General features: G+C 40.2%; 1 protein-coding gene across 3 annotated transcripts in view; it reads right to left on the bottom strand.

The window, feature by feature from the left end:
- Window positions 1-3,631: 3,631 nt before the first annotated feature.
- cdh24a (cadherin 24, type 2a) overlaps window positions 3,632-26,250 on the bottom strand; it is a 210,625-nt gene continuing 188,006 nt past the window's right edge. For all 3 annotated transcript variants that reach the window (XM_021470042.3, XM_073939333.1, XM_073939336.1), the window contains 3 exons: window positions 18,522-18,726; window positions 11,680-12,046; window positions 3,632-8,801 (listed from right to left, as the gene is read on the bottom strand). In XM_021470042.3, the coding sequence (XP_021325717.1) occupies window positions 7,878-8,801; window positions 11,680-12,046; window positions 18,522-18,726 (1,496 nt within the window). In that variant the 3' untranslated portion in view covers window positions 3,632-7,877. The remainder of the gene's footprint in view (window positions 8,802-11,679; window positions 12,047-18,521; window positions 18,727-26,250) is intronic.

Raw genomic sequence — 26,250 nt, 5'->3', positions numbered from 1 at the left:
TGAATCATCTCAGACTGGTTTCTTGAACATGACAATGAGCACACTGTTCTCAAATGGCCTCCACCGTCACCAGACCACAATCCAATAGAGCATCTTTGGGATGTGGTGGAACGGGAGATTCGCACCATGGATGTGCAGCCGACAAATCTGCAGCAACTGCGTGATGCTATCATGTCAATATGGAGCAAAATCTCTGAGGAATATTTCCAGTACCTTGTTTAATGTATGCCACAAAGACTTAAGTCAGTTCTGAAGGCAAAATGAGGTCCAACCCAGACTTAAGGTGTACCTAATAAAGCCTTGTAAAACACCTTGTATTCATTCCATTGTAGAGACCACAAGTAGGCTATACTAGTATTTGTTGACCTTGTGGCTACATTTATTAAATCATGAGCAAATTGGTGCATAAATCCCACCGAATTAATCATTACGTAAACAGGCAAATTGTTTCCTGTGTGTTAGATTTAGGGTTGGTGTTGGGGGACAGAAAATACCCAGCAGGCACAGGACATCAACATGACATCAGATTGACGTTCTACCCCATCATCATGGGGACGTTGCATTTTGTTTGGAAATGAAAATAGGGTTGACATCAGAACCCAACGTCAGGTCGACGTCAATATCCAACATCCAACCTAAAATCAACCAAATACCAACATCTAACGATGTTACAGCTTGATGTTGTGTGGACGTTACCACTATGACATCTATCAGATGTTGGATTTTGGTTGCCATACCTGATTATTAAATGTCAGCATTTAATGTCAAGTTGACCTTGATTTAAGGGTGCTTTTACACCTGTGAATCGATTCAGTTGTTCCGAAACAGAGATTACAAATTGTTACATTGTTGCTCTTGGTGAGGTTCGCTTTCACACTGCAAAGTTTCTAATCGGACCAAAAGAGCTAAAACAAGTCACGTGTGAGTAAACTCCTCACATTGGTCAGAGTGTCAGGGTTTATTTTCCAGAGTCCCGCTCAGCTGTCAGGAGAGGTGGTAGTTTGTTGGTGTTTGACAAGGTGCGCACGACATGTCTGAAGAGTGAGGAGAGATGCGGTGGGGAGGGGTGAGAAGGGTGCGCGACGTAGCCTATTTGAGGACCGGGAGGGAGATGCGAGATTACAGGGAGATTATCATTCGTTTTCGGGCATCCGAGACTCGCGAACTTTCCACCCTACTCATAATTCACTCTTCATATATCAGTGTACCTATTACATATAAAACACAGTGATATAACTGCGCATGGATTGGATCGCTTCTCACGGCCATCGATCCGCTCCAATCGAGCCGAGATCATCTCATTCAAGCGATCTCGGAGCGATTGATTTGGCGCGGATCGGAGAGCGATTGGTGGTTTCATATATGCCAAACGAACCGCGCTAAATGGGCAAACAAGACAGGTTCCAAAACAAAAGTGTTGATGTGAAAGCACCCTAAAGGCTAATTTATACTTCTGCGTCAAACGCCGGCGTATGCTACAGCGCTGACGCATAGCCCTTCGCCGTGGCCGTCGGCGTCGCGGACGTGCACCTCTCAAAAATGATAACTACACGTCGCAACGACACGTAGCGCAAGCTCTGTGATTGGTCGGCTTAGTAGCGCCGACGAGTCTGGGCAGGACCGAGAACCGCGCGAATGGCGCGAGCTGGATGCGAGCCCAATGGAGCAATTGTTTACAAGTGTGGAGTCCCGTGAAGGAGCTCCTGATGGAAAGTTTTGTTTTGTGTTTACCTCATAGTTAAAGTTGTTGCACGTCCGCTGGTTCCTGCCTCAAAATGAGCGAGTTTGAGCCACTTGTACATCCAGGAAGTGTTCAGGAAAAACAAAACAGCAGAGAAGAAACTCGACACAGAGAAACATTAACACCTCACTGCCCACTAGCGTTTCGGAAGTGTTAATGCAGACCAACAGAGACAGCGCGCAGAAGTATAAATGCACAGCAACACGCGTTGCATGCGCCGTGGGTCTCGCCGGTCACTTGACGCAGAAGTATAAACCAGGCTTTAGATGTTGACTTGACGTTGGATTTTGGTCACTTACTAATACAACCTAAAATCGACCAAATATCAATGTCTAATGATGTTATAGCTTGACGTTGTCAACGTTACTACTAAGATGTCTATCAGATGTTGGATTTTGGTTGCCATACCTGACAATATGATGTTGGTTTAAGATGTTAGCTCGATGTTGGATTTTGGCCACTTTCCAACACAACCTAACATCAACCAAATATTAACGTCATTATTGGACATCAAAATAATGTTGTCCTTAGACGCTAGCTAGACATTGAATTTTGGTCACCTGACATCACATTACGCAAATATAAACGTCTTATGACATTGTGTGCATGCAAGGTGCTGTTTTTACAATATAAAGAGCATGATGTGTGTGGGACGTCCCTAAAAAGATAGCCATACAAGTCTGTGTGTACGGCTACAGCCAATTTAGTTTATCCAATTCACTTACAGTATAGCGCATGACTTTAGATTGACCCACGCCAACACAGGGAGAACATGCAAACTCCACACAGAAACACCAACTGGCTCAGCCGGGACTCGAACCAGAGATCTTCTTGCTGCGAGGCAACAGTGTTAACCACCGTGCCACCCCTCTCCAGAAATTATCTGAAATAAAAAAAATGTTCATATATTTTATTTAATTAACCTTTAAATGACAAAAATGCTTTGTATAATGTTCATTTCTCTTGTACAGACCCTGCTTTATAGTAATCACAGATATCAAGATTTATTTTCAAGGTGCTCCTGTAACCCCGCCGGTCGTACGCCACCCACTCCGAGGTGGTTTCGAACCGACAACCTTCTCCATGAGAGCCGGTTGCTCTAACAAGGAGGCTAAAGACCATGGCCTCTAGTGTTCGCCGCTAGAGCACCTTTAGAGGTCAGAGCAGTGAGGTTTAACTGCATAGCACTCACTAGCTGGCCTCCGTTACACCCACCCCCCTAAACCTCACTCCCATCCAGGTCACAGCACCAATGTAACCCTGCCGGTCCTACGCCACCCAACCCGCCGAGCTGGTATCGAACTGGAGACCTTCCGCATGGGAGTCGGGTGCTCTACCAAGGAGGCTAAAGACCATGGCCTCTAGCGTCTGTCGCTAGAGCAAATTTAAAGGTCAGAGCAGTGAGGTTTACCTGCACAGCACTCACTAGCTTGCCTCCGTTATGCTGCGTTCACACCAGACGCGGCACGCGCGTCAAGCGCGAGTGATTTACATGTTAAGTCAATGCAAACACGCAAATAAACATCCTGCGGTGCGAATGACGCAAGTTGCGTGAATGGCGCGGGGCGAATTGAGCAGTTTGACGCGCTTAACGAGCGTTTTGTGCGAATCTCTCGATTTCGAAAATCTGAACTTCAGCGTCTGTTCTGATGTGAATTTGACACGCGAATGAAGCGGGGTTTGACGTGCGTATAAAGCGAGTAAACTCTAATGTTCACGCGGCTATTTGCGAATAGCGCGTTTTATCTGCGCGTTCCGCGTCTGGTGTGAACACAGCATTACACTCCCTATAATAGCAGATCAAAAATGAGCAGATTTGATTCCTGCACACACGATAGATAATCGTGTACAATGATAGATAATGAAAGCATTTTGTCCTCCAATGCGCACAGTAAGTCATATGTACAGCCGGCTACACACATGGGTGCATCCACATTTGCCAAAGTTCACTGTACACCATTTATTGAACATCAGATGACGGTTCATATTTAGTTTGACAAGAGATCATACAGTACAACACTCTGGAAATTCTTAGGATTGTCCCGTTTTTAGGATTGAGTCAACATTTACAGTACATGAACGTATTCAGATTTACATAAACTCTCAGGTGCCAAAATAAAAGCTCATCAGTTCCCAATGATATATTTACATATGTACACAAACAGCGACAGCAAAACCCCATCCTCACATTCAGCTCAGAAGTTCACCTCAAAGATTTAGTTGCATAGGTCTGCATAGGAAAAAAAACTGAAAGGGTAAGGTGGAGTGGTTGGTCTTTGCTAACTAAACCGCATGCTAACTAGCAAACAGAGGACATCCAGTCTTTAAAATAAGTTAGAAGTAAAAGCCATGCACAAATCATGATGAGTGTGCTTGCAGTGACCTAGTAAAAACAGCCTTTTATCAAAATGTTTTAAATGGTGGAGTTTTCACACTGTGGAAATCCACGCCGGAGAGTGTTGCCTTATTAATACACAGGCGTCAATATGAATTTGTCAGCCAGTGTACATTTTTCATGAGACCTATTTTTCAAACAATGACGCTCTCAGGGCTGAAATCAATATTTCAGAAATGAGATGTTTCATAGCTTTTGCTTGTCATGCCGATCTGAATTATTAACTTTAGTATAAGGAGAGAACGCTGAGAGATGACTACACGTGCTGCTAATATGAGTGTGTGTGTGTGTGGAATGAGACGAGCCCTATTTTAGTGGATGCTCCACCTCATACGCCAGGTCATGCTATGCAAAATTAAGTCGCATTGTATCTTACAGGTTTTGTAAACTGACACATTTCCATCATTTACAGGATTTTTAAAATAAAATCGAAGCTTATTAACCCTTTAGTTAAAAGTGAAGAGACGTAAAGAGATTTAAAGTGCCTTCATTAAAAAGAGAAATTAGATTCCAGCTGTAATTGAGTGCAGTTATTGATAAACTTAACTGTAAATTAGAGCTTAAATTAAACCAAATATTAATTTTAGATGAAAATAGTACACTTTAAACACTTAAAATAATAAGTACTGCCATAACAACAGACTGAAACAAGAAAAGTTAAGTTGAAAACTATTGTACCATATATATACTGACAAGAAAAGAGGTCTGATGGATTTAGAGGGTTTTGCATCTGGACTCTGTCTGGTTCTCGAATCTGATTGGCTGATAGCCGTGATATATTTAAGTAATATCAGCACCCGTACAGCCTCTTTACCCTTTGTGTATTACTCCGCCCACATACAGCCAGCAAAAAGCAGACAATACAGATCTAAAGTGTCGTTAGAATCTTTAAAAGATGCTTGCTCAGCTGTTTAATGATTAGCGTATGATTTGAATCCAACGCGGAAGAAAGTAGTTCCTCATACAAAAGGGTTTTTGAGACTCTCAATGTTTGATTTTGTTTTTATATACACAATTATGCCGTCAAACTGTTGTATAGACTCAATATCACACGAGTAGCAGTGCAATATGGCTGTATATCGGCACTGGTGGTAGGCGTGCGTTGGCACGAGGCCGCAGGCTGAGGGGGGTCTCTCCACACCACCACTAGTGTGCAGCATCCATTTGGATGATGTGACGGCACCCACAGGACAACGGCGCCAGTGCACTCACCACACACCAGCTATGGGTGGAGTGGAGAGACAGTGATACAGCCAGTTCGGTGGAAGGGGATGATTGGGAGGCCATGATGAGTATGGGTCAAGAAAATTAGGTCAGGACACTGCGTTTATATCCCTTATCTTTACGAGTAGTGCCATGAGATTTTTAAAGACCACAGAGAGTCAGGACCTCGGTTTAACATTTCATCCGAAAAACAGCGCTAATTGACAGTATAGTGTCTCCTTCACTATATTGGGGCATTAAGACTCACACAGACCACAGGTTGAGCGCCCCTGCTGTATTAATAATACATTAATAAATTAATTATAAAAAAATCTGTTTTTTTAGATATTTTGTAACAAGCAAGCTCTACTTGTATCCATACAACTTTTTTTTTTTTAACAAACTTTCTATAAAATAATAAAAATAATGTCCAGGTCGGTGTCCTCAGCAGTAAAAACATAGAGCATTTTTAAAAAAAAGTTATTGTAAGGAAAATAATTAAACCATTAAGGTAAACAGAGTTAAAACTACCTTTTTAAATAAAAAGTTTAAAGTTTTATTGAGATAGATTGTTGATAATTGGATGGGTGTTGGTCATATGAGTAGCAATACATGAACAAAGGAAAATTAAGACCGGTTTAAAAGTGATTTAAGACCTACAACAGGTCTTAAAAATTAATTGTAAGACTTTTTAAGTGCTAAAATGTGGGTTTTGAGATTTAAGACATTTATATGAGGCTAATTATTTATATAAGGCTTTTTAAGATCCACCCTGTATATAGCTGCAAGCTAAGAACATCAGTGCGAGGTGACAAAGAAACCCAAATTTTGTTAAAACAAAATCCATATTCATTCATTCATTTTCCCTCGGCTTAGCCCTTATTTATCAGGAGTAACCACAGCGGATTGAAACACCAACTATTCCGGCATATGTTTTACACAGTGGATGCCCTTCCAGTTGCTACCCAGTACTAGGAAGCACCCATACACACTCATATACTATGGCCAATTTAGCTTACCCAATTCACCTATAGCGCATGCCTTTGGACTATGGGGAAACCAGAGCACCCGGAGGAAACCTACACCAACACGAAGAGAACATGCAAACTCCACACAGAAATGCCAACCAGCTCGAACTCCAACCAGTGACTTTCTTGCTTAGAGGCAACAGTGCTAACCACTGAGCCACATTGCTGCTCTGAACTCCATAACATTTGCCAGGATGCTCTGAAGATAACCAAATTTGATGAAAACTGCACCAGCAGAATCAGGTGAAGTTTATTTATGAACTGATTTCGAGAGGAGCACGCGCTTATGATTGATAGCACCTGGTCCACATTAGCTAACACTGATTTACCAATCAGACGACTCCTTAACCACTATAAATAACCAGAGTATCTTACTTCAGCCATCTTCGTCTTGAAGAATCCCCCCTTCCACCCCTACTCCTCCCATTTCCTTGTCAGAGCAGCACAGAGGCCTAGTGGTTAGCACCACGGCCACACAGCAAGAATGTCACCGGCTCGGACACTACCTGGCCAAGTCGTCACTTCTGAGTTTGCACGTTCTCCCCGTGTTTGCGTGGGTTTTCACCGGGCTCTCCGGTTTCCTCCCATAGACAAAAACATGTAACATAAGTAAATCGACAAATCTAAATTGACAGCATGGACACTTCTTAGCATTATAATCTACTTCCAACATTATCAAGCAGGGGAGTTCTCGATTACTACCTGAACTCGGACTCCCCAATCACCCTGCAACGGGGGAGCCCCAGGTTTTGAGGATCTCATGAGCTCAGGGCTCTCTCCCGGGACAGCATGACAAACAAGCTCCATAATCAATCGTCAGCTAAGGGCGAACTCTTGAAAAATATGTTTTTAACATACCAAAAACGGTGGACAGGGAGTTTGGCTGATTATGTCATAACTGGTATATTAATATTCTCTGCATGATCCAAGTAATCTATCAAGCAGTCTCCTGTAAACAGAACATATTGTTCATTAGCATCTTTTTGACCTTTCTTTATCATTTTAAACAAACGTTGGACTGTGGGTGAAACCGAAGCACCATTAGGAAACCCATGCGAACACAGGGAGAACATGCAAACTCCACACAGAAATGCTGAACTGACACAGCTGGGACTCAAACCAGCAATCTTCTAGCTATGAGGCGACAGTGCTAACCACTAAGGCACCATGCCACCACCAAGATTCAATCATCATCAAAAAAACAACAACAAAAAAAAAACATCTGGGTATAAAAGTCAGAGAGCTGTTTGAAAATCTGAGATCTAAATCTGAAAATAAACGCAGACAAAGATGACCTTGTATTTTACAATTGTAAGCGCCGCGTGTGCGCGTCAAACTGAGCAAGTAGTGACTTACATAAGACCTTCAGCTCCTCTACAACAATGACATACTGGGTTTTTGGCAGGTCCATATAAAATTCTCTTTTGTCCAGATTGTGCTCATTTTCTCCCTTCAGCACTTATTGCTTTAGAACGTTTAAGATGTGACATCACATCCTCCCATTCCCTCTCTAGTGTCTCTTTCCGTTTTGCGTTTGCTCCGTGTCTTCCGTGCTTTCCTCCTCAGCCTGACGTGTCTCCTTCGATTCAATTGTAATCTCATTTCGCACTTCTGTCTCACTTTCATCCTCTGTCTTGTTCGTTTCCTCTCCCTTCAAACGTTCGCCCTCATGCTTTGCATTATCCTCCTTTTCCGTCGCTCGTTCCCTAAAAATATCAAGCAACCTGTCAAACTTGGGTCCCCATTCCTCAAAACTGTGTTTCTGGCCCTGCGTGTCTTTTTCTGCCTCGCTTTCCAGCGAGCTGAGAGACGTGGCCTGTGAGCCGCCACCCTCCAATCCGTACGTCTGCAGCGAGTCATACGGCGGCTGCATGGGGTCAAAGGTCACCATCGCCAGACGGTGTTGCAGGAAATCGCCCATTCGATTTGTCAACGAATCGGCGGATGCTTTATCTGAGCTCGCTTGTCCAACTTTCCCATTCCCTAAGCCCCATCTACTTTCATAAAGCCCCGCCCCACCTGGGAGGGGCATCACTAACTGTGGCACATAGTTCCGCCCACTTACTCCATATAATCCCATAAGCCCAGCAGCAGCAGTGGCAGCGGCAGCTTCTGGATAAAGAAGAGTGGTTGTGTTTAAAGCTATTCCTCTACCATTTCTCAGTAGCGTTCCCTCCATCGTTCTGAATGGTATATCTGTGGTGCTGAGGCTGGTTGAGCTCTGGCTGGTGCTGATGAGCGTAATATCTCCATTCTTGTCCACTGCTGATACAGGAGTTGAGTCGTCTGTGGTGATGGTGGAAATGGAGGCTCGTGTATTTAAACCGTGAGGGGACGACTCTAGTTTGTGGCCCGCCGATGAGCTGGAAGCCTCTGAACAGGAGCCGCTCTGACTGGAGCCCTTCACGAACAGAACTTGATCTGAATGAACAGACTGAGAGAGAAAAAGACAGGTTTTGGTGAGGGAAGGAAAACTGAATAATTAAATCTGCTAAAACCACATATTTATAGCATTAAAGGTCTGTGAAGTGCTATGAAATGTACATGTTTTATTAAATGTTTGAAGTAATCTCAACTGAATAAATATATATATATATATATATATATATATATATATATATATATATATATATATATAGAAAAGAGAGAAAAAAAATTGTATGAATGCTGTAATGTTTAAATTTTCTCTTAAAAATGCATGAAGGTCATGTGACCATCAGGAAGTGATGTGTTCTCGTGGTCTCCTGAGTTTGCTCTTCCGAGCTGACCTGGCAAGACCGCTCTTTACAAGAACACAAGTCTGTTCTCTGCATTCTTGGAATTGAGAAACAGCCATGGAGGGAGGTAGAGAGAGGGTGGGGGGGGTGGTAGAGGACCGGAACTTAGAACCAAAGTTGGGTCATATATGAAAAACTCAATGAAAAATGTTGTGTTCAATTTAATTTAAATGACACCCTTTAACCCAATAGTTGGTTGATTGGTTTTGTCCATTTTTGATCAATGGTTGGGTTCATCCATGTTTGACCCACTACTACTACTACATACTATCACCAATACTACCACCACCACCACCACCATTATTACTACTACCACTACACTATCACCACTATTACCATTACTACCTCTACTATTACTACTACTACTACTACTAATAATAATATATAACATAATAAAAGTCCCCAACATCTTGGTTGGCCTGAGGGTGAGAAAACAAACATCATATTTTATAATGTTAAGAACTTTTAAACTTAAAGCTTAAAAAATGTTGGGCTAAAAATGTGATCTAAATTTAAAAGAATATAAAATAATTAATTAAATGAGAATTAATGACAACCAGCATTTTTAGTGTTTACAATTTTAATTTAAAAAAGTTACCTATATTTTAGATGGACTGAGGTAAATTAATTGCATAATTTAATATTAGGTGTAATATCCCCATAGAGGTTGTTTTATACCAGGGATCACCAAACTTGTTTCTGGAGGTCCGGTGTCCTGCAGATTTTATCTCCAACCCTAATCAAACACACCTGAACAAGCTAATCAAGAGCTGCGTCCCAAATGGCACACTATGCACTATGTAATTATGCACTTACACACTCAACAGCATAGTACATGTATGCAGTGTCGTCCTAAATGGAGCACTTGTTTTTTTACTAAGCGGAAATTCAACCCGTTTTTGTGATGACGTTTGACGGTTGCCAAATCAGTGAAATAAACAACCAAACAATCAAATTATACCTGCCATGAGTATAACCGCATTCTCCATGGGGAGGCGCTATAATCACTCTCGCAGGAGAAGTTTGCTTTGTCAATCCAAAATAAATAAAGTTATCCAACATGTGCGGCCGATAGCTCCGCCTCTTCCGCTAAGTGAGCAAGCCTGCGGTCATTGTGTGCGTGAACTGTCCATCATTAAAGGCTGATTTATACTTCTGCGTCAAACACCGGCGTATGCTACGGCGATGACGCATAGCCCTTCGCCGTGGCCATCGGCGTCGCTGACGTGCACCTCTCAAAAATTGTAATTACACGTCACAACGACGTGTAGCGCAAGCTCTGTGATTGGTCGGCTTGGTAGCGCTGACAAGTCTGGGCGAGACCGAGAGCCAGAATGGCGCGAGCCCAATGGAGCGATTGTTTACAAGTGTGGAGTCCCGTGAAGGAGCTCCTGATGGACAGTTTTGTTTTGTGTTTGCCTCATAGTTAAAGTTGTTGCACGTCCATGGTTCCTGCCTCAAAATGAGCAAGTTTGAGCCACTTGTACATCCAGGAAGTGTTCAGGAAAAGCAAAACAGCAGAGAAGAAACTCGACACAGAGGAACATAAACACCTCACTGCCAACTAGCGTTTTGGAAGTGTTAATGCAGACCGACAGAGACAGCGTGCAGAAGTATAAATGCACAGCTACGCGCATTGCATGCGCCGTGGGTCACGCCGGTCACTTGACGCAGAAGTATAAACCAGGCTTAAGGCTGATTTATACTTCTGCGTCAAGCGCACGCGTATGGTACGGCACTGACGCATAGCCCGACGCCATGGCCGACAGTGTCGCTGACGTGCACCTCTCAAAAAAATGTAACTACATGTCGCAACGACGCGTAGCGTCAGCTCTGTGATTGGTCGGCTTGGTAACGCTGACGAGTCTGGGCAGGACCGAGAGCCACGCAAGCGGCGCGAGCCCAATGGAGCGATTGTTTACAAGTGTGAAGTCCCGCGAAGGAGCTTCCTGCCTCAAAATGAGCAAGTTTGAGCCAATTGTACATCCTGGAAGCGTTCAGAAAGAACAAAACACAGGCGAAGAAACTCGACACAGAGACACATTTACACCTCACTGCCAACTAGCGTTTTGGAAGTGTTAATGCAGACCAACAGAGAAAGCGTGCAGAAGTATAAATGCACAGCAACCCGCGTTGCATGCGCCGTTGGTTACACCGGTCACCTGACGCAGAAGTATAAACCAGGCTTAAGATCTTACTAGGTATACTTAAAACACCCAAGCAGGTGTGTTGAGGCAAGTTGGAACTAAACCCTACAGGGCACTGGAACTCCAGGAACGAGATTGTTGACCCCTGTTTTATACATTCTAAAACATGCTGGGTTGTTGTAATCCAACATTGGGTCAAATATGGATGAACCTAATATTTGGTTAATTGTTTCACTTAATGTTTTTTAACCTTAAAGTTGAATTTGTTTATATTTGTTAAAACAACCCAGCATTTTGCTCAAATCTGTTTCTTTATGGACAAAACAAACAGTATTTTTATTCTCAGAACCATGTTGTTATTCTCTGTGAGTTATATCAGTATGTTTACCTGATCCTGGCTGAGCGTGTGGCTTTCAGAGATGACCTCACTTCCTGCCTCGCTCTCCTTCGGGATGCTGTCGGTGGATCCGTCTGCTCCTTTACATTCAGAGCCTTCTCTGCTCTTGCTGATGAACACAGAACCGCACTCTAAAGGCCCGCCAGGTTGGCTCTGGCTGGTGGGCAGAACATATGCCAACTTGGCCATGTCCAGCCTGGAGTTGAAGGGTCCGGCTCTGTTTCTCTGAGCTGGAAGAGTCTGGATGCTGTAGCAGTATCTCCCATAGAGCGGTGCAGAAACGGGACGCCGCGGGTCTAAACCCAAACTCTGACCCCAGCTGAAAGTTCTGATGCTGTCCAGGTTATCTTGAGAATACCTGTGAAAATAAAATAGACGTGGAATCGTAATGGTCAAATTTGAAAGCTTATTTACAGCATTTAATTTTTTTTTAATAGGATACCTTATAAAAACATTACTGGCAGCCATCTTGATACAAAACAAAGACACTAATATATTTTAAGATCGGTCAGTTTCTTTCAGTTACAAATTTCCATAAGTACATATTTTTCTGGAGCTGACTTATATCATGATTATAAGTTTTTCCATATATTTTATCATAATCACAATTTAATATCTTATATTTGCTAGATTTTACTACATTTTAACTGTTTATTTAATTAAAATACATGCCATAAATAACCTTTTCTCAAAATGCTTTTACAGTTTTTTTTACAATAGTTTGGCCACAAATTTCTGAACCCTGGTGTCAATTTTCAAAACTCTAGACACAAAATTCACAACCATTGCCAAAATTATATTAAAACATTTTTAAAAAGTATAGTGAAGGAGACACTATACTGTCAGTGAGCGCCGTCTTTCGGATGAGAAATTTGGTCATTTACACCCTATTCACACGGGGCTTCAGCGTCAACGCTTGACAGAGGGCGTGTCTGAAGTTGGAGCTGAAACGATCGTCATAGAAGCGTCAGCCAATGATATTCAGTCAGCAATAGGCCACTGTCTGAGCTGGTGTATTTGCATACAGCGATCTGATTGGCTGACGCTTCCGTGTTTAGAGTTTTGTGTTTAGAGTTTTGAAAATTGACAGGTTTCTGAAATTTGTGCCAAAATAATTAAACAAACTGTAATTGTTATAATTTCGACTTACTATTGCTATAATTTCAGCATATATCTATATCATCATCCTTCGTGATTTCTCATAACCTTCATACCTCAAAATATATATATATTTTTTGTCATAAACTTTTTTTTTTCACAATTTTAACTTTTATTTAATAATGACTAATTAGCATCTTGCAGTTTTATTTTTTATATCAGAATTATGATTATACCAGAGTATCCATTTTTTCTTTTGTAAATGAAAAATTGCTTAAAGCTCCTATTTAATACTGGTTCCTTTTTTCTTTATTGCACTAAAATCATATCCCTCTAAGTTACCAATTAGTTCTTCTATTTTAATCAGAAGTTTTGTTGCCGTCCCGGTGGCAACTCCTAATGCAACGACTCGAAATGTGTCAGTTGTGCTTTTAAAAATAGTTGCATGTTGTGCATGTTTCATCAACCTGCCCAGGAGTATTACAATGACATCTAACAGGAGCATGATGGATGGAGCGCTAGAACGCAGTCTGGGTTTGAGCAGCAGAAATATTAACAAGATGAACTTTGCACTGAAACAGCTGTCAGATTTGCATCGTGAAAGCTCATTAAACCACACACACATACACGCGGACACCCTTCATTAATCAGATATGCATGTAACTTCGTTTATTGTGATCAAAAGTATTTATCGTAACCAGAGATTTCAGATAGAGATACAGAAGATTGCATTTTGTGAATGTCAGCACACTCCAAATAACATAATATGGCATTTTCTAAGCCAAATGTCAAGAAATGACATGTGATTTGAAAGATCAGACAGTGCCAGCATTAAATCAGGGAGATCAGAATGATGAAATGAGACGTCTACATCAAAGTCAAAACACACACACACTCAAGACTCTGAGAATTTGGGCGACAATTTGGTCTCTGAGACAAATCCTAGACCTAAATCTGTAGTCTTTGATCATTGGTTCGTTGAGTTCACTGACAGCCAATTAATGGTGGTTGTGATCAAATTTTACTCTGGTGAAATTCTGGCAGTGTCAGGAAGATTTGAGAGGCTTTCCTGCAGTGTGCTTCAGCTATGATGACCGTCAAACCAACAAACATGGTGACCAGATTTCTAAAAGGCATTTCTGGGACATTTGGTGCTCAGATAAGCATCGAAATCTTATTCCACATGAAAAAAATGCTGTAGTAATTTATATTAAACACTATAATGTTTGTAAACCAAAATACTTAAGTTAATCTGGTAATTTGATAACACAACAACTATACACTACCTGACAAAACTCTTGTCACCTATACAAGTTTTAGGAACAAAAAATAATAACTTTTTAGTTGATCATTTGGTATCAGAAGTGGCTTATATGAAAGGCAAAGACCTCTAGATTACACTTATATTACTGAAATAAAATATGATCATGCCTTTATTTTTAATTCTTTAACAAGGACAGTAAGGTCTGACTTTGCTTAGACAAAAGTCTTGTCTCTTAACAGAAATAATGTCCAGTATAGAATATAAAGTCCTGCTGCAGTGAAAACAGAGTTAATATTGTGTCTGACTCCATCATGAGTTTGGAGGACTGCATCCATACATCTCTGCAATGACTCAAATCACTGATTAATAAAGTCATCTGGAATGGCAAAGAAAGCGTTCTTGCAGGACTCCCAGAGTTCATCAAGATTCTTTGTATTCATCTTCAATGCCTCCTCCATGTTACCCCAGACATGCTCAATAATGTTCATATCTGGTGACTGGGCTGGCCAATCCTAGAGCACCTTGACCTTCTTTGCTTTCAGGAGCTTTGATGTGGAGGCTGAAGTATGAGGAGCGCTATCCTGCTGAAGAATTTGCCCTCTCCTGTGGTTTGTAATGTAATGGGCAGCACAAATGTCTTGATACCTCAGGCTGTTGATGTTGCCATCCACTCTGCAGATCTCTCACACACCCCCAGACTGAATGTAACCCCAAACCATGATTTTTCCTTTACCAAACTTGACTGAATTCATGTGAGAATCTTAGATTCATGCTGGTTCCAATAGGTATTCTGCGGTATTGGTGATGATTGGGATGCAGTTCAACAGATGATTAAGCTGAAAAATCTAGACTTGAAGTCAAGTTATTATCTGTTGCTCTCACAACTGCTAAGAAGACAAGACTTATGTCTCGTAATGTAGTAATATAAACAAATGACTTAATACTGTAGTTATTTACAACTATATGGTATATTATACTTGATACACTGCAGTTTACTGTTGTAAAAACTGAAGTATACTTAAGTACATATTACAGTTTATCAGTTCACTAGTGTTATTACTACAGTATGATGTAGCAATCATTAACAAATAGTTGTAAATACTTTAAGAAATACAGTATAATACAGTTTACAGTAGTATTGTTTAATTACAAAACAGTATTAATTATAAACTGCTATACAGTTGAAGTCAGAATTAAAAGCCCTCTGTTTATTTTCCCCCATTTTCTGTTTTACAGAAATCACATTTCTAATCATAATAGTTGTAATAACTTATCTCTAATAACTGATTTATTTTATCTTTGCCATGATGACAGTAAATAATATTTGACTAGATATTTTCAAGACACTTCTATACAGCTTAAAGTGACATTTAAAGGCTTAACTAGGTTAATTAGGTTAATTAGGCAGGTTAGGGTAATTAGGCAAGTTATTGTATAACGATGGTTTGTTCTGTAGACTATCGAAAAAAATATAGCTTAAAGGGGCTGATAAATTTGTACTTAAAATGTATTATAAAAAATTAAAAACTGCTTTTATTCTAGCCAAAATAAAACAAATAAGACTTTCTCCAGAAGAAAAAATATTATCAGACATACTGTGAAAATGTCCTTGCTTAAACATCATTTAAGAAATATTTAAAAAAGAAAAAAATACAAAGGGGGCTAATAATTCTGACTTCAACTGTATATTATAGTATTTTTATTATTGTATAATTGATTGAATTTTAAAAATGGGGACAATACATTATTTATATATATTTTTTCTAATTTAAACACCTCCAGTTATGAATAAAAAAGAAAAAAAATGGTACTGCCCCAAGAAAAAAATGGGTCATTTGGTTACCATAATCAATAAGAGTGTCAATTCTTATTTATTATGTCATGTTATTTGACAGGGACAATGCACATTAACAATCAGAAATGTACAAAGTGTACTAAAGGCTATTTTTGCCATCTGCAGTCCATGGATTTAAAATTAGATTTAAAACACAAGGAAAATGCTGAAAGGAGTCAGGTGGAGAGTACCACGAGAACAGAACCTTATTAAGTTATAGAGGTACAAGATACATGCTGCTGTATCATTACAGCAATAAATATTATTATTCCTTTCATTTTCTTGCGTGACCATTTGTGACTCACCTTAAAGGCACAATCTGTACAATTGTTTCATTAAAATATCTAGAACAGTGCTATACATTTTGCTGACTTATGTATTGACAGTATGCCAAATGTTTCAATTTTAAAATCAAGAAAAATAAGCAGTTAGAATATAGGGAAAGGGATCGCAGTGGCGCAGTAGGTAGTGCTGTCGCCTCATAGCAAGAAGGTCGCTGGTTCAAGCCTCGACTGGGTCAGTTGGAGTTTCTGTATGGAGTTTGCATGCTCATGTGGGTTTCCTCCGGGTGCTCTAGTTTCCCCCACAGTCCAAAGACATGCGGTACAGGTGAATTGGGCAGGCTAAAATTGTCCGTAGTGTATGTGTATGAATGGGTGTGTATGGATGTTTTCCAGAAATGGATTGCAGCTAGAATAGCATCCGCTCCGTAAAACATATGCTGGATAAGTTGGTGAATTTGGGAAAAAATAAATAGGGAGTTTAATAAATTCAGGGAGACTATTAATTCTGACTTCAACTGTATGTGTATATATATATATATATATATATATATATATATATATATATATATATATATATTTAACTATTTATAGACAGCCAATATCCTGCCCCGAGAACCTATATACCCCTGCCCCGAGAACCCTATACCCCACCGTGATTAGTGTGTTTGTTCAGCTCCACACACAAAACTGTAAAGGGCTACACATATCAAACTCGCGGGCCGCACTAACATTAAACTTTCAAATTAAGGCGGGGGTCACAAACTATAGTCTCAACATAGCCGCGAGTTTGAGACCCCTGATCTAGAGGATGATACTGTGTAAAAGGGCCATAAATAAGGTCAGTGTTGTGATCTCGTTTTTTTCGTCTGAGTTTGCGCATTAGCTCTGGCAACCTGAAAAAATGCTGATTTTGTTTGATTCGAACGTTTAGAAATGAAACTTATGAGATGTTTGTTGCCTAATTTTATCAGTGATTCCAAATAGGTAATGTAATTGTGAACTTGGCAAACAGTTTTGGAGAATTTGATGTTTTCGCATTCAGACAGAATGCATGAGAGACGTTTCAAAGATGGTCGCTGAGAGAAATGACTTGTCTTAAAGAGACTTTAACTACTTCTAACTACTACTACTAGTTAAATACAAGTTACTTATAATAAATAAGCTGCCCACTGCTTCAAGTGTGTGTTCACATTGTGTGTGTGTGTTTAATTCTGTGTGCATACTTTAATGGTTTAAAAGCAAGGCTGGCAAATGTGTCTCCATACTTATCCACGTCACATTACCTTCCCTTCTTTTTTAAAGCAGCACTGACGCTATCTCAAAGGTAGGTGAAAAGTGCAAAGTCATTAAAGTTGGTTATAAAGTCTATATTTCTAATACTGTCTTTCCTGGCAGATGGGTGTAGTATCGACATGGGAAATATGAAATCCTATTTACTGTTGTCTATTTACAGACTGTTTCCTTCAGGACTTCAGAGATGGATCTATAGCCATTAAAAGGGTCATGAACTACCTCCTTTTTATTTATTCTGTACTGTTCCCTGAGGTTCACTTATAATGTTATGCAGTTATTTAGACATAAAAACAAAAATAGTGACTATTTTCTGTCCTGTTCTTGACCCCCGTCATCAATACGCTCTGTTTGAATAGGCTTGGCCAATTGAAGACTCCAGAGTAAACACCTGCCGCTCTGATTGGCTAGTTGTTTAGCATATTATCAGGGCTAAACAGGCAGTCAGCAGAAGTAGGTGTTGATGTTCTGAGGAGGCGGAGCTTATCCACACTATTACATCATAAAGTAGAACATTCCAGAACCTGTCGTTTTGGCAAACGCTCTGCAATATAAGCTGTTTTGTAAGGGAACGACAACGTTTTTTGTTTTAAAACTTACAGGATACCCATGTTGGGTGCTCTGGGTGCTCCGGCTTCTCCCACAGTCTATTCATTTTCCACACAGTTTATTCATTTTCCTTCGACTTATACCCTTAGATTTTATTCATAGAGGAGGGAACCACCAATTGGGGCATCCGTTTTATACAGAGAATGGTCTTCGAGCCGCAATTCAACACTGAGGAACACCAATACACACTCTTATTCATACACACACATTCACTATGGCCCATTTAATTTATTCAATTCACCTACAGCACATGTGTTTGGTCTGTGGGGGTAACCGGATCACCCAGAGGAAACCCACGCCAACACAGGGATAACATGCAAACTCCACACAGAAATGCGAACTTGCTCAGCCTAGACTCAAACCAGTGACCTTCATGCTGTGTGGCGACAGTGCTAAACACTGAGCCACCGTGCCTCCCAAAAGACTGTTAAATATATAAATAGGGTTGACTCACATGTTGTTGGTGTTTTGTAGGCGCTGTACCCTCCTCATGCTCTGCGGGGCGCTCTTTAGCGCGGCAATGTCGAAAGCGGCTGTATCCGCCTCTCCTCCTCCCTCATCGTCATACGTGATGATGTTCTCCCGGATCTCATCATCTTCCACAGGAGACTGAGTGTCCCGTTTTTGCTTTCGCAATGATAGCGAGAGAGCCGTCACCACTATCAGATAAAAGAAGAATAAAACATAACATTAAACCAATCAGAGTCTCATCTCCCACGGCCAATAGGAAAAGTGGAAAAACTGAAAGCTTCACTAGCGAGAAGACAGTTAAACAGAGCATTTGCAGCATGAAGATAAAGAACGAGCCTCCTCCATTCGGCCTCTTTACTTTCTTTTTACTAATTTTTACTCTTTACTCCTTTACTTTCAAGGATAGGGAAACGGTGTTGTCCGATCTCCACTGAATACATCCATTAGCCTACATGTTTAATTTCATTTGTTAACGCAAAGATTTGTTTCAAAACTAATTCTAAATTCAGTTCTAATTTCCTGCAAATAAATATAAATAAAATTCCAGCACGAATAAATGAGCAATGATAACAAAGTGTGGTCGAAAAACTGAGTCACAGTGCATGCGGAAAGTATTCATAGCGCTTCACGTATTTCAACATTTTTTATGTTTGAGCCTTATTCCAAAATGGATTAAATGTATTCATTTCCTCAACATTCTGCACACAATACCCCATAATGACAATGTGAACAAAGATTTTTTGAAATTGTTGCAAATTTATTAAAAAATAAAAAAAGCTGAAAAATCACATGTACATCAGTATTCACAGCCTTTGCTCAATACTTTGTTGATGCGTCTTTGGCAGCAATTACAGCCTCAAGTCTTTTTAAATATAATGCCACAAGCTTGACACAGCTGTCTCTGGGAATTTTGCCCATTCCTCTTTGCAGCACCTCTCAAGCTCTATCAGGTTGAATGGGAAGCGATGGTGTACAGCCATTTTCAGATCTCTCCAGAGATGTTCAATATGATTAAGGTTTGGGCTCTGGCTGGGCCACTCAAGGACATTCACCGAGTTGTTTTGTAGTCACTCCATTGATATTAGGTCATTGTCCTGCTGGAAGATAAACCGTCGCCCCAGTTTGAGCTCAAGAGCACTCTGAAGCAGGTTTGTCTCTGTACATTGCTGTGTTCATCTTTCCCTCTATCTTGACTAGTCTTAGTCTAGTCTCCAGTTCCTGCTGCTGAAACACATCCCCACAGCATGATGCTGCCACCACTATGCTTCACTGTAGGGATGGTATTAGCCTGGTGATGAGCGGTGCCTGGTTTTCTCCAAACGTAACGCCTGGTATTCACTCCAAAGAGTTCAATTTGAGTCTCATCAGACCAGAGAATTTAGTTTCTTATGGTCTGAGAGTCCTTCAGATGCCTTTTGGAAAATTCCAGGTGGGGAGTGGCTTCCGTCTGGCCACTCTACCATACAGGCCTGATTGGTGTATTGCTGCACAGATGGTTGTCCTTCTGTAAGGTTCTCCTCTCTCCACAGAAGAACGCTGGAGCTCAGACAGAGTGACCATCGGGTTATTGATCACCTCTCTGACTAAGACCCTTCTCCCCAGATCACTCAGCTTCGATGGCCAGCCAGCTCTAAGAAGAGTCCTGGTGGTTCCAAACATCTTCCACTTACAAATGATAGAGACCACTGTGCTCATTGGAACTTTCAGAGCAGCAGAAATGTTTCTGTAACCTTCCCCAGCTTTGTGCCTCGAGACAATCCTGTCTCGGAGGTCTATAGACGGTTCCTTTGTCTTCATGCTTGGTTTGTGCTTTGACATGCACTGTCAACCCTGAGACCTTATATAGACAGGTGTATGCCTTTTCAAATCATGTCCAAACAACTGAATTTACCACACATGAACTCCAATTAAGCTGCTGAAACATCTCAAGAATGAACAGTGGAAACAGAATGAACCTGAGCTCAATTTAGAGCTTCACAGAAAAGGCTGTGAATACTGATGTACATGTGATTTTTCAGCTTTTATTTTTAATACATTTGCAACAATTTCAAAACGTTTTTTTTCTTACATTAGCATTATGGGGTCTTGTGTGTAGGATGTTGAGGAAATAAATGAGTTTAATCCATTTTGGAATAAGGCAGTAAATGAAAAAATGTGGAAAAAGGCCAAACACACGTGCTATTCCTATGCCCTATGTTTCTATGTTTCTGTATTCGCAATGACAGTAAGAGAGCCACCACCACTATCAGACAAAAGAGGAACAAAACGAGAAAAAGTAAACTGCCTCTTTCCACGGATATGCATTTATGCATTACGTTTAAGCACTTGACAGACACTTTTACACAAAGTGGCTTACTTTACATTCACGACAGGCACTTGCTGAATAAGGTATAAATAGTTTCTTGTTTTGCAGTGAATAATGTGAAATAAGAGTGGCTTAACCTTCAGAAGTTGCACTTACTTAAACTTCAGAAGTTAATTAGTTTTCATTATACAAAGGTGTGCAACTGTGCATTGTGTTCTAACAGCGTTCAATTTTCTGACTTGAAGTTGCTTTAATGGGGTCCAATTATGCATTCGATTACAAAATGTAATAGAAAGTCTCAGGTGTCCCCAGAATGTGCCTGTAAAGTTTCTGCTCAAAACACCTCAGAGATCATTCATTAGATCTCACAGTAAATGCTCATCTTTCGGTGTTTTAAAGGGGACCAATTATGCAAAAATCACTTTAATAAGGAGTTTAAACACAGTTGTGTGTATAACCAGCTTTGAACGGTAAAAATGTATTACCTTCATTTTTATAATCACAGATGATAAAAAACAGCTTATAGAAACACTTTGAGTGACATTCTGCCTTTGTACGTGTCATCACGTGTCATTCATTGTTTTATGAATCTGCCACTTTGCTGACATGTAAACATTTGTAGCTCCGCCCTCTTTTGAAAAGATCCCAATTTCATTTGAATTTAAAGTGACAGTCACCAAAAAAGCACAATTAGGATCAAAGCCTAAAAGGGTCTGTTTCAAAGAGTTATGAAACATTATTTGTGGTGTTATTTTGAGCTGAAGCTTCACACACACTCTAAGGACATCATAGATTTATTTGACATCTTGTGAGGCATGGTAGGTCCCCTTTAATGGGTCTAATGAAATGTAAATGAGTTGCTGTGCCCCACCCCAATTGCAGAAGAGGGCGGGATCTTTACATGTTGTATATTAAGTTCTCTTTTATCTAGCTCGTAAAATACACACAAGGTTGTGATATACACTAACCGGCCACTTTATTAGGTACACCTTATTACAACCGGGTTAGACCTCCTTTTACCTTCAGAACTGCCTTAATTCTTTGTGGCATAGATTCAACTTGGTGCTGGAAATATTCCTCAGAGATTTTGCTCCATATTGACATGTTAGCATCACGCAGTTGCTGCAGATTTGTCGGCTGCACATCCATGATGCGAATCTCCCATTCCACCAGATCCTGATGGTTCTCTATTGGATTGAGATATGGTGACTGTGGAGGCCATTTGAGTACAGTGAACTCATCGTCATGTTTAAGAAACCTGAGATGACTCATGCTTTACGACATGGCGCAATCAGAAGATGGGTACACTGTGGTCATAAAGGGATGGACATGGTCAGCAACAATACTCAGATAGAGCTGACGCTCGATTTGAACTAGAGCAGATCGTCTTGACCATGTCTACATGCCTAAACGCATTGAGTTGCTGCCATGCGATTGGCTGATTAGAAATTTGCGGTTGACAGGTGTACCTAATAAAGTGGCCGGTGAGTGTATAATGTTGGTTATGTGTGCAAAATAAAAAGTTGGTACCAAACAATGGATATTTTACCCAATACAACTTCAATTGTCCAAAAAAAAGTCTTTTTCTTAATTAATTAAATTCTCTTTTACCTAAATTAATGTCTTTAAAATTTATTGCTTTTGATTAAAACTGAAAATAATTTTTTAAAGCCATTCCTAAAACCTTTCCCCCTCTGAAAACAAAACACAAATGATGAGAGTTATTTTCACAAAAATGCAATTACAGCATGCTAAACAGTTCCAAGAGAATGTAATATATAACTGGTGCCAATATCTATAAAAGTCCCCAGTGAGAAAATACATTAGTGCTGTTCCAATTTCAAGCAATTTTCCATCATGGTACAGCATTTCTGTTTGTTAGATAAAGTTGATCGGTTAACGACTTGCCGTATATGCAGGAAAAAATAAATAATGAGCTATGGAGAAACAGAATAATGTGTTAATAAAGCAACGTGTGGAGCATTCCAGCAGGAGTCAATGAATGACTGACTCCAAAAACATTTTAAAGTAAAAAAAAAAATATATAAAAATGGGTGAGGCTTGAAAACAGCAGATGATTAGTTACGTTAAAGTCAGCATGAACTGGTTTCATTAGACTGGTTACCGATTAGTTACAGAATCCAGTATGAAGTGTTGTAATAGCTTTTTTAATTTATCCATTGCTTTCCCAGTGTTGGGTTGTGTCACACAACCAGCGATCGCTTTCCAGAGATCGCTGGTTCTCACACGAACTCTCAAAACTACATTTCCGCATTTCCCAGGACTACATTTTCATACATGCACTGCTCCCAAACACGCACGCCTGTTCATTCATCTATCCTGATTGCAATCACCAGCTGAACCTTGTCACAGACTGATATCACACCATTCATAAGCCACTCTTTCACCCTTCCAGTTTGCCGAGTCTTGTTCGCCCATAGTGACAATACAACGCGTTTCTCCTTGTCTTGTTTTCTCCGTGTTTAGACCCTAGCCTTGTTTACCCTTGTTCTCTAGTTTAGCCGCCTGCCTTTTGACCTGTTGCTAGTGGTGGGCAAAGCGAGGCTTCGTGAAACACTAAAACAGTCGAAGCTTCGAAACGTTTCGAAACCCCACTCTACAGTGACATCTAGTGGTAATTTTTTATGTATCGCACTGAAACAGCTTCAGCAAAGAACAGTTGAACAAATTGAGGCATTAAAGCCAACTTTGTATGTTTGATTCTTCAAGTAACATAGTACAGTGGTTAAACAGTCAGACTTCCATGCGGGATTAGTAGGTTTCGAAGCCAGGCTGTCAAAGTTGTTTTGAAATGCTTTAATACCAGTTGGTAATGCTTTGCTCTTGTATTGTTTTGTTTCAACATTGGTCTGATATCCGAATGAACAATTTGTGAATAAATATGTTGTTTTTGTCTTAAAACAGGGTTGCTGCTAGATCAAAAACGGTGGCCTGAAGTTATCAAGAATTATTTATATTATTCATAAAATTTCCCATTTATTGTATTTTATTAATGTCTACCCAAACCCTAAACCCAACCATACTGTAAAAATATTTATTATTGTTTTACAGTGTTACAAAAATGATGCTAAATTGATGGCCTAACTGCAGCTGTATCCTATTTAGGCTACACAAAACAGAAACATGATTAAAATACATAAAACCATGATTTCAGAGTATTTGTACAAGTCGGGATTCGAACCCAAAACATCATGCACAGCCTAGAATTAAGTAGCAAACACATAGTCCTCTGAGCCATATGAGACAGAGAATACTTGACGTCCTTGGCAATCAAATGAGGATTTGCCAGGTCTCGAAACGTTTCTAAGTTGATCGATGCTTTGAATCGCTTTAGTCACGTGACTAGGTGTTTCGAAACACTTTAGTCACGTGACTTGGGTGCTTCGGATCATGCTTCGGTGCAGTGTTTCCAAACACTTGCGCTTCGGGATCTCGACACTGTGTCGAAACATCCGTTTCACGTCAGCCATCCCTACCTGTTGCCTGTTTATACCGACTACGATTCTGGACTGCCTTAACATACCCGTTTGCACCTGTATGACCACTGCTTGCCTGACGCTGAATAAACCTGCATATTGGATCTTACCTTCTGTTGTGAGTGTCACTCCCCCCAGTCGTTACAGGTTGCAGCTGGGAGGGCATCCGCTGCGTAAATCATATATTGGATAAGTTGGCGGTTCATTCCGCTGTGGCGACCCCAGATTAATAAAGGGACTACGCCGAAAAGAAATTGAATGAATGAACACTCTCTACTCCTGGGTACTTTTAAAAGGGCTACTTTTTACTCATACTTTTTTTCGCGTAGTATTTACAACAGACATTTTTATTTGCACTAATTTTTTGGCAAGCAATTTTACTTTTACTTGAGTATAATTTTTCAGTACTCTTTGCACCACTAAAAATTGTCAATGTAATTCGATGGGGACTTTAAGAGACTATTAAGTTACCATATGGGTGAGGATGCCATATGGCTATACTGTAAGATGCCAGTGTATTTGTGTAAAATGCCCACTCCACCTCTCAATTTCAGCACCAGCTGATGAATTAGTGAAGTTTCGGTGTTCACTGTCATTTAGGGAACCCCGAGGGAGGGATGGGGTTGTTCTGCAATCTCCAAATGCCATATGATTGCCGTCAGCGCTCATCAAATGCTATTTATTAGGACCAGCTTAGTGCAGAAATGAAACCCAAACACGTTCATTAGCAAGCCCGAGCTGACAAACAGAGCAGAAACAACGAAGGCAGGTTGGCGGAAAGTTCGAGCGACCCACAAAAACCTCAGATATACAGAGGAAATGCAGCAATTTCAAGACACACCAGGAGGCAATGGCGGATGAAGACTAGGAGTGATGGACAGATGTAGCAACAACACATCATTACATGATGTAACATAAGTCTCAAGTGCCCCCAGAATGTGTCTGTGAAGTTTCAGCTCAAACTACCTCACAGACTATCTATTATATCATGCTGTTCATGCCATTTTTTGGGTTGAAATAAAAACAAGCTTTTTTTTGTGCGTCTCTTTAAATTCAAATGAGCTGCTGCTGCCCATCCCCTTTCCTGAAGAGGGCGGAGTCTTTACAGGTGGTGACTATCAACAAACAATCGCATGTGTTTTAAAGCTTTGCCATTTAAAACTTCCCATAATCAATTTTTTTAAGTGCATGACTGTCAGATGATGTGAGTATTAAAGTTCACATGAAATCCAAATTTAGCTCACATTGTTATTTCTAAGGGGGATGATTAATCCGTGCAAGGTAATCCACTTAAAAAAAAATAGTTTGTTTTGATACTCTTCATTTACAGTCTCACCATTTGCTTCTGTTGATGTCAACCTGAGAGCTTCCATAGTAACTGTATATTAATACCCTCTTATACTGTTAATTTGCTATTAGGGAATGATGCGCAAAAGAAAGCCCCGCCCCCTGCTCAATATTTCATTTTAGTTAGTACAATCAACATACTGAGATAAAAAAAGTCCCAGGAATGTCTGATTCACTAAGACTTTAAAATAAGCTCTAGTGTAAAATCAGTGAAACTGTTATGTTTCACAATGTTCAAATAATGTTGGCAGTGTCTGTGAATATAATCCTCTGGTGAGGACATGTAGCAAATTATGTAGTCACAATGGTACAGCAGGAAACTAGCTTGATTATTACAGCAGAATGAGAGTATGTCCATATCAGCCTAGAAAATAACAAGTTCTCATTTCTGTCAGTCTTATTACACAATGTACCTACAGAAGTCAAACATTAAATATGGAAATTATTGACTCTTTGGTGTGCGAGATGCTAATGGATAATCTCATTCAATGATTTATGCTAAGCTAAGCTAAAAGCAACCCAGGCTCATTATAGATCCGTACCCAGGTCTACATTTCTGGGGA

This window comes from Danio rerio, chromosome 23 (assembly GCF_049306965.1).
Source record: "Danio rerio strain Tuebingen ecotype United States chromosome 23, GRCz12tu, whole genome shotgun sequence".
NCBI classification, from domain to species: domain Eukaryota; kingdom Metazoa; phylum Chordata; class Actinopteri; order Cypriniformes; family Danionidae; genus Danio; species Danio rerio.
Note: the sequence above shows the minus strand (reverse complement) of the source record. Positions and strands in the feature narration are given on the sequence as shown.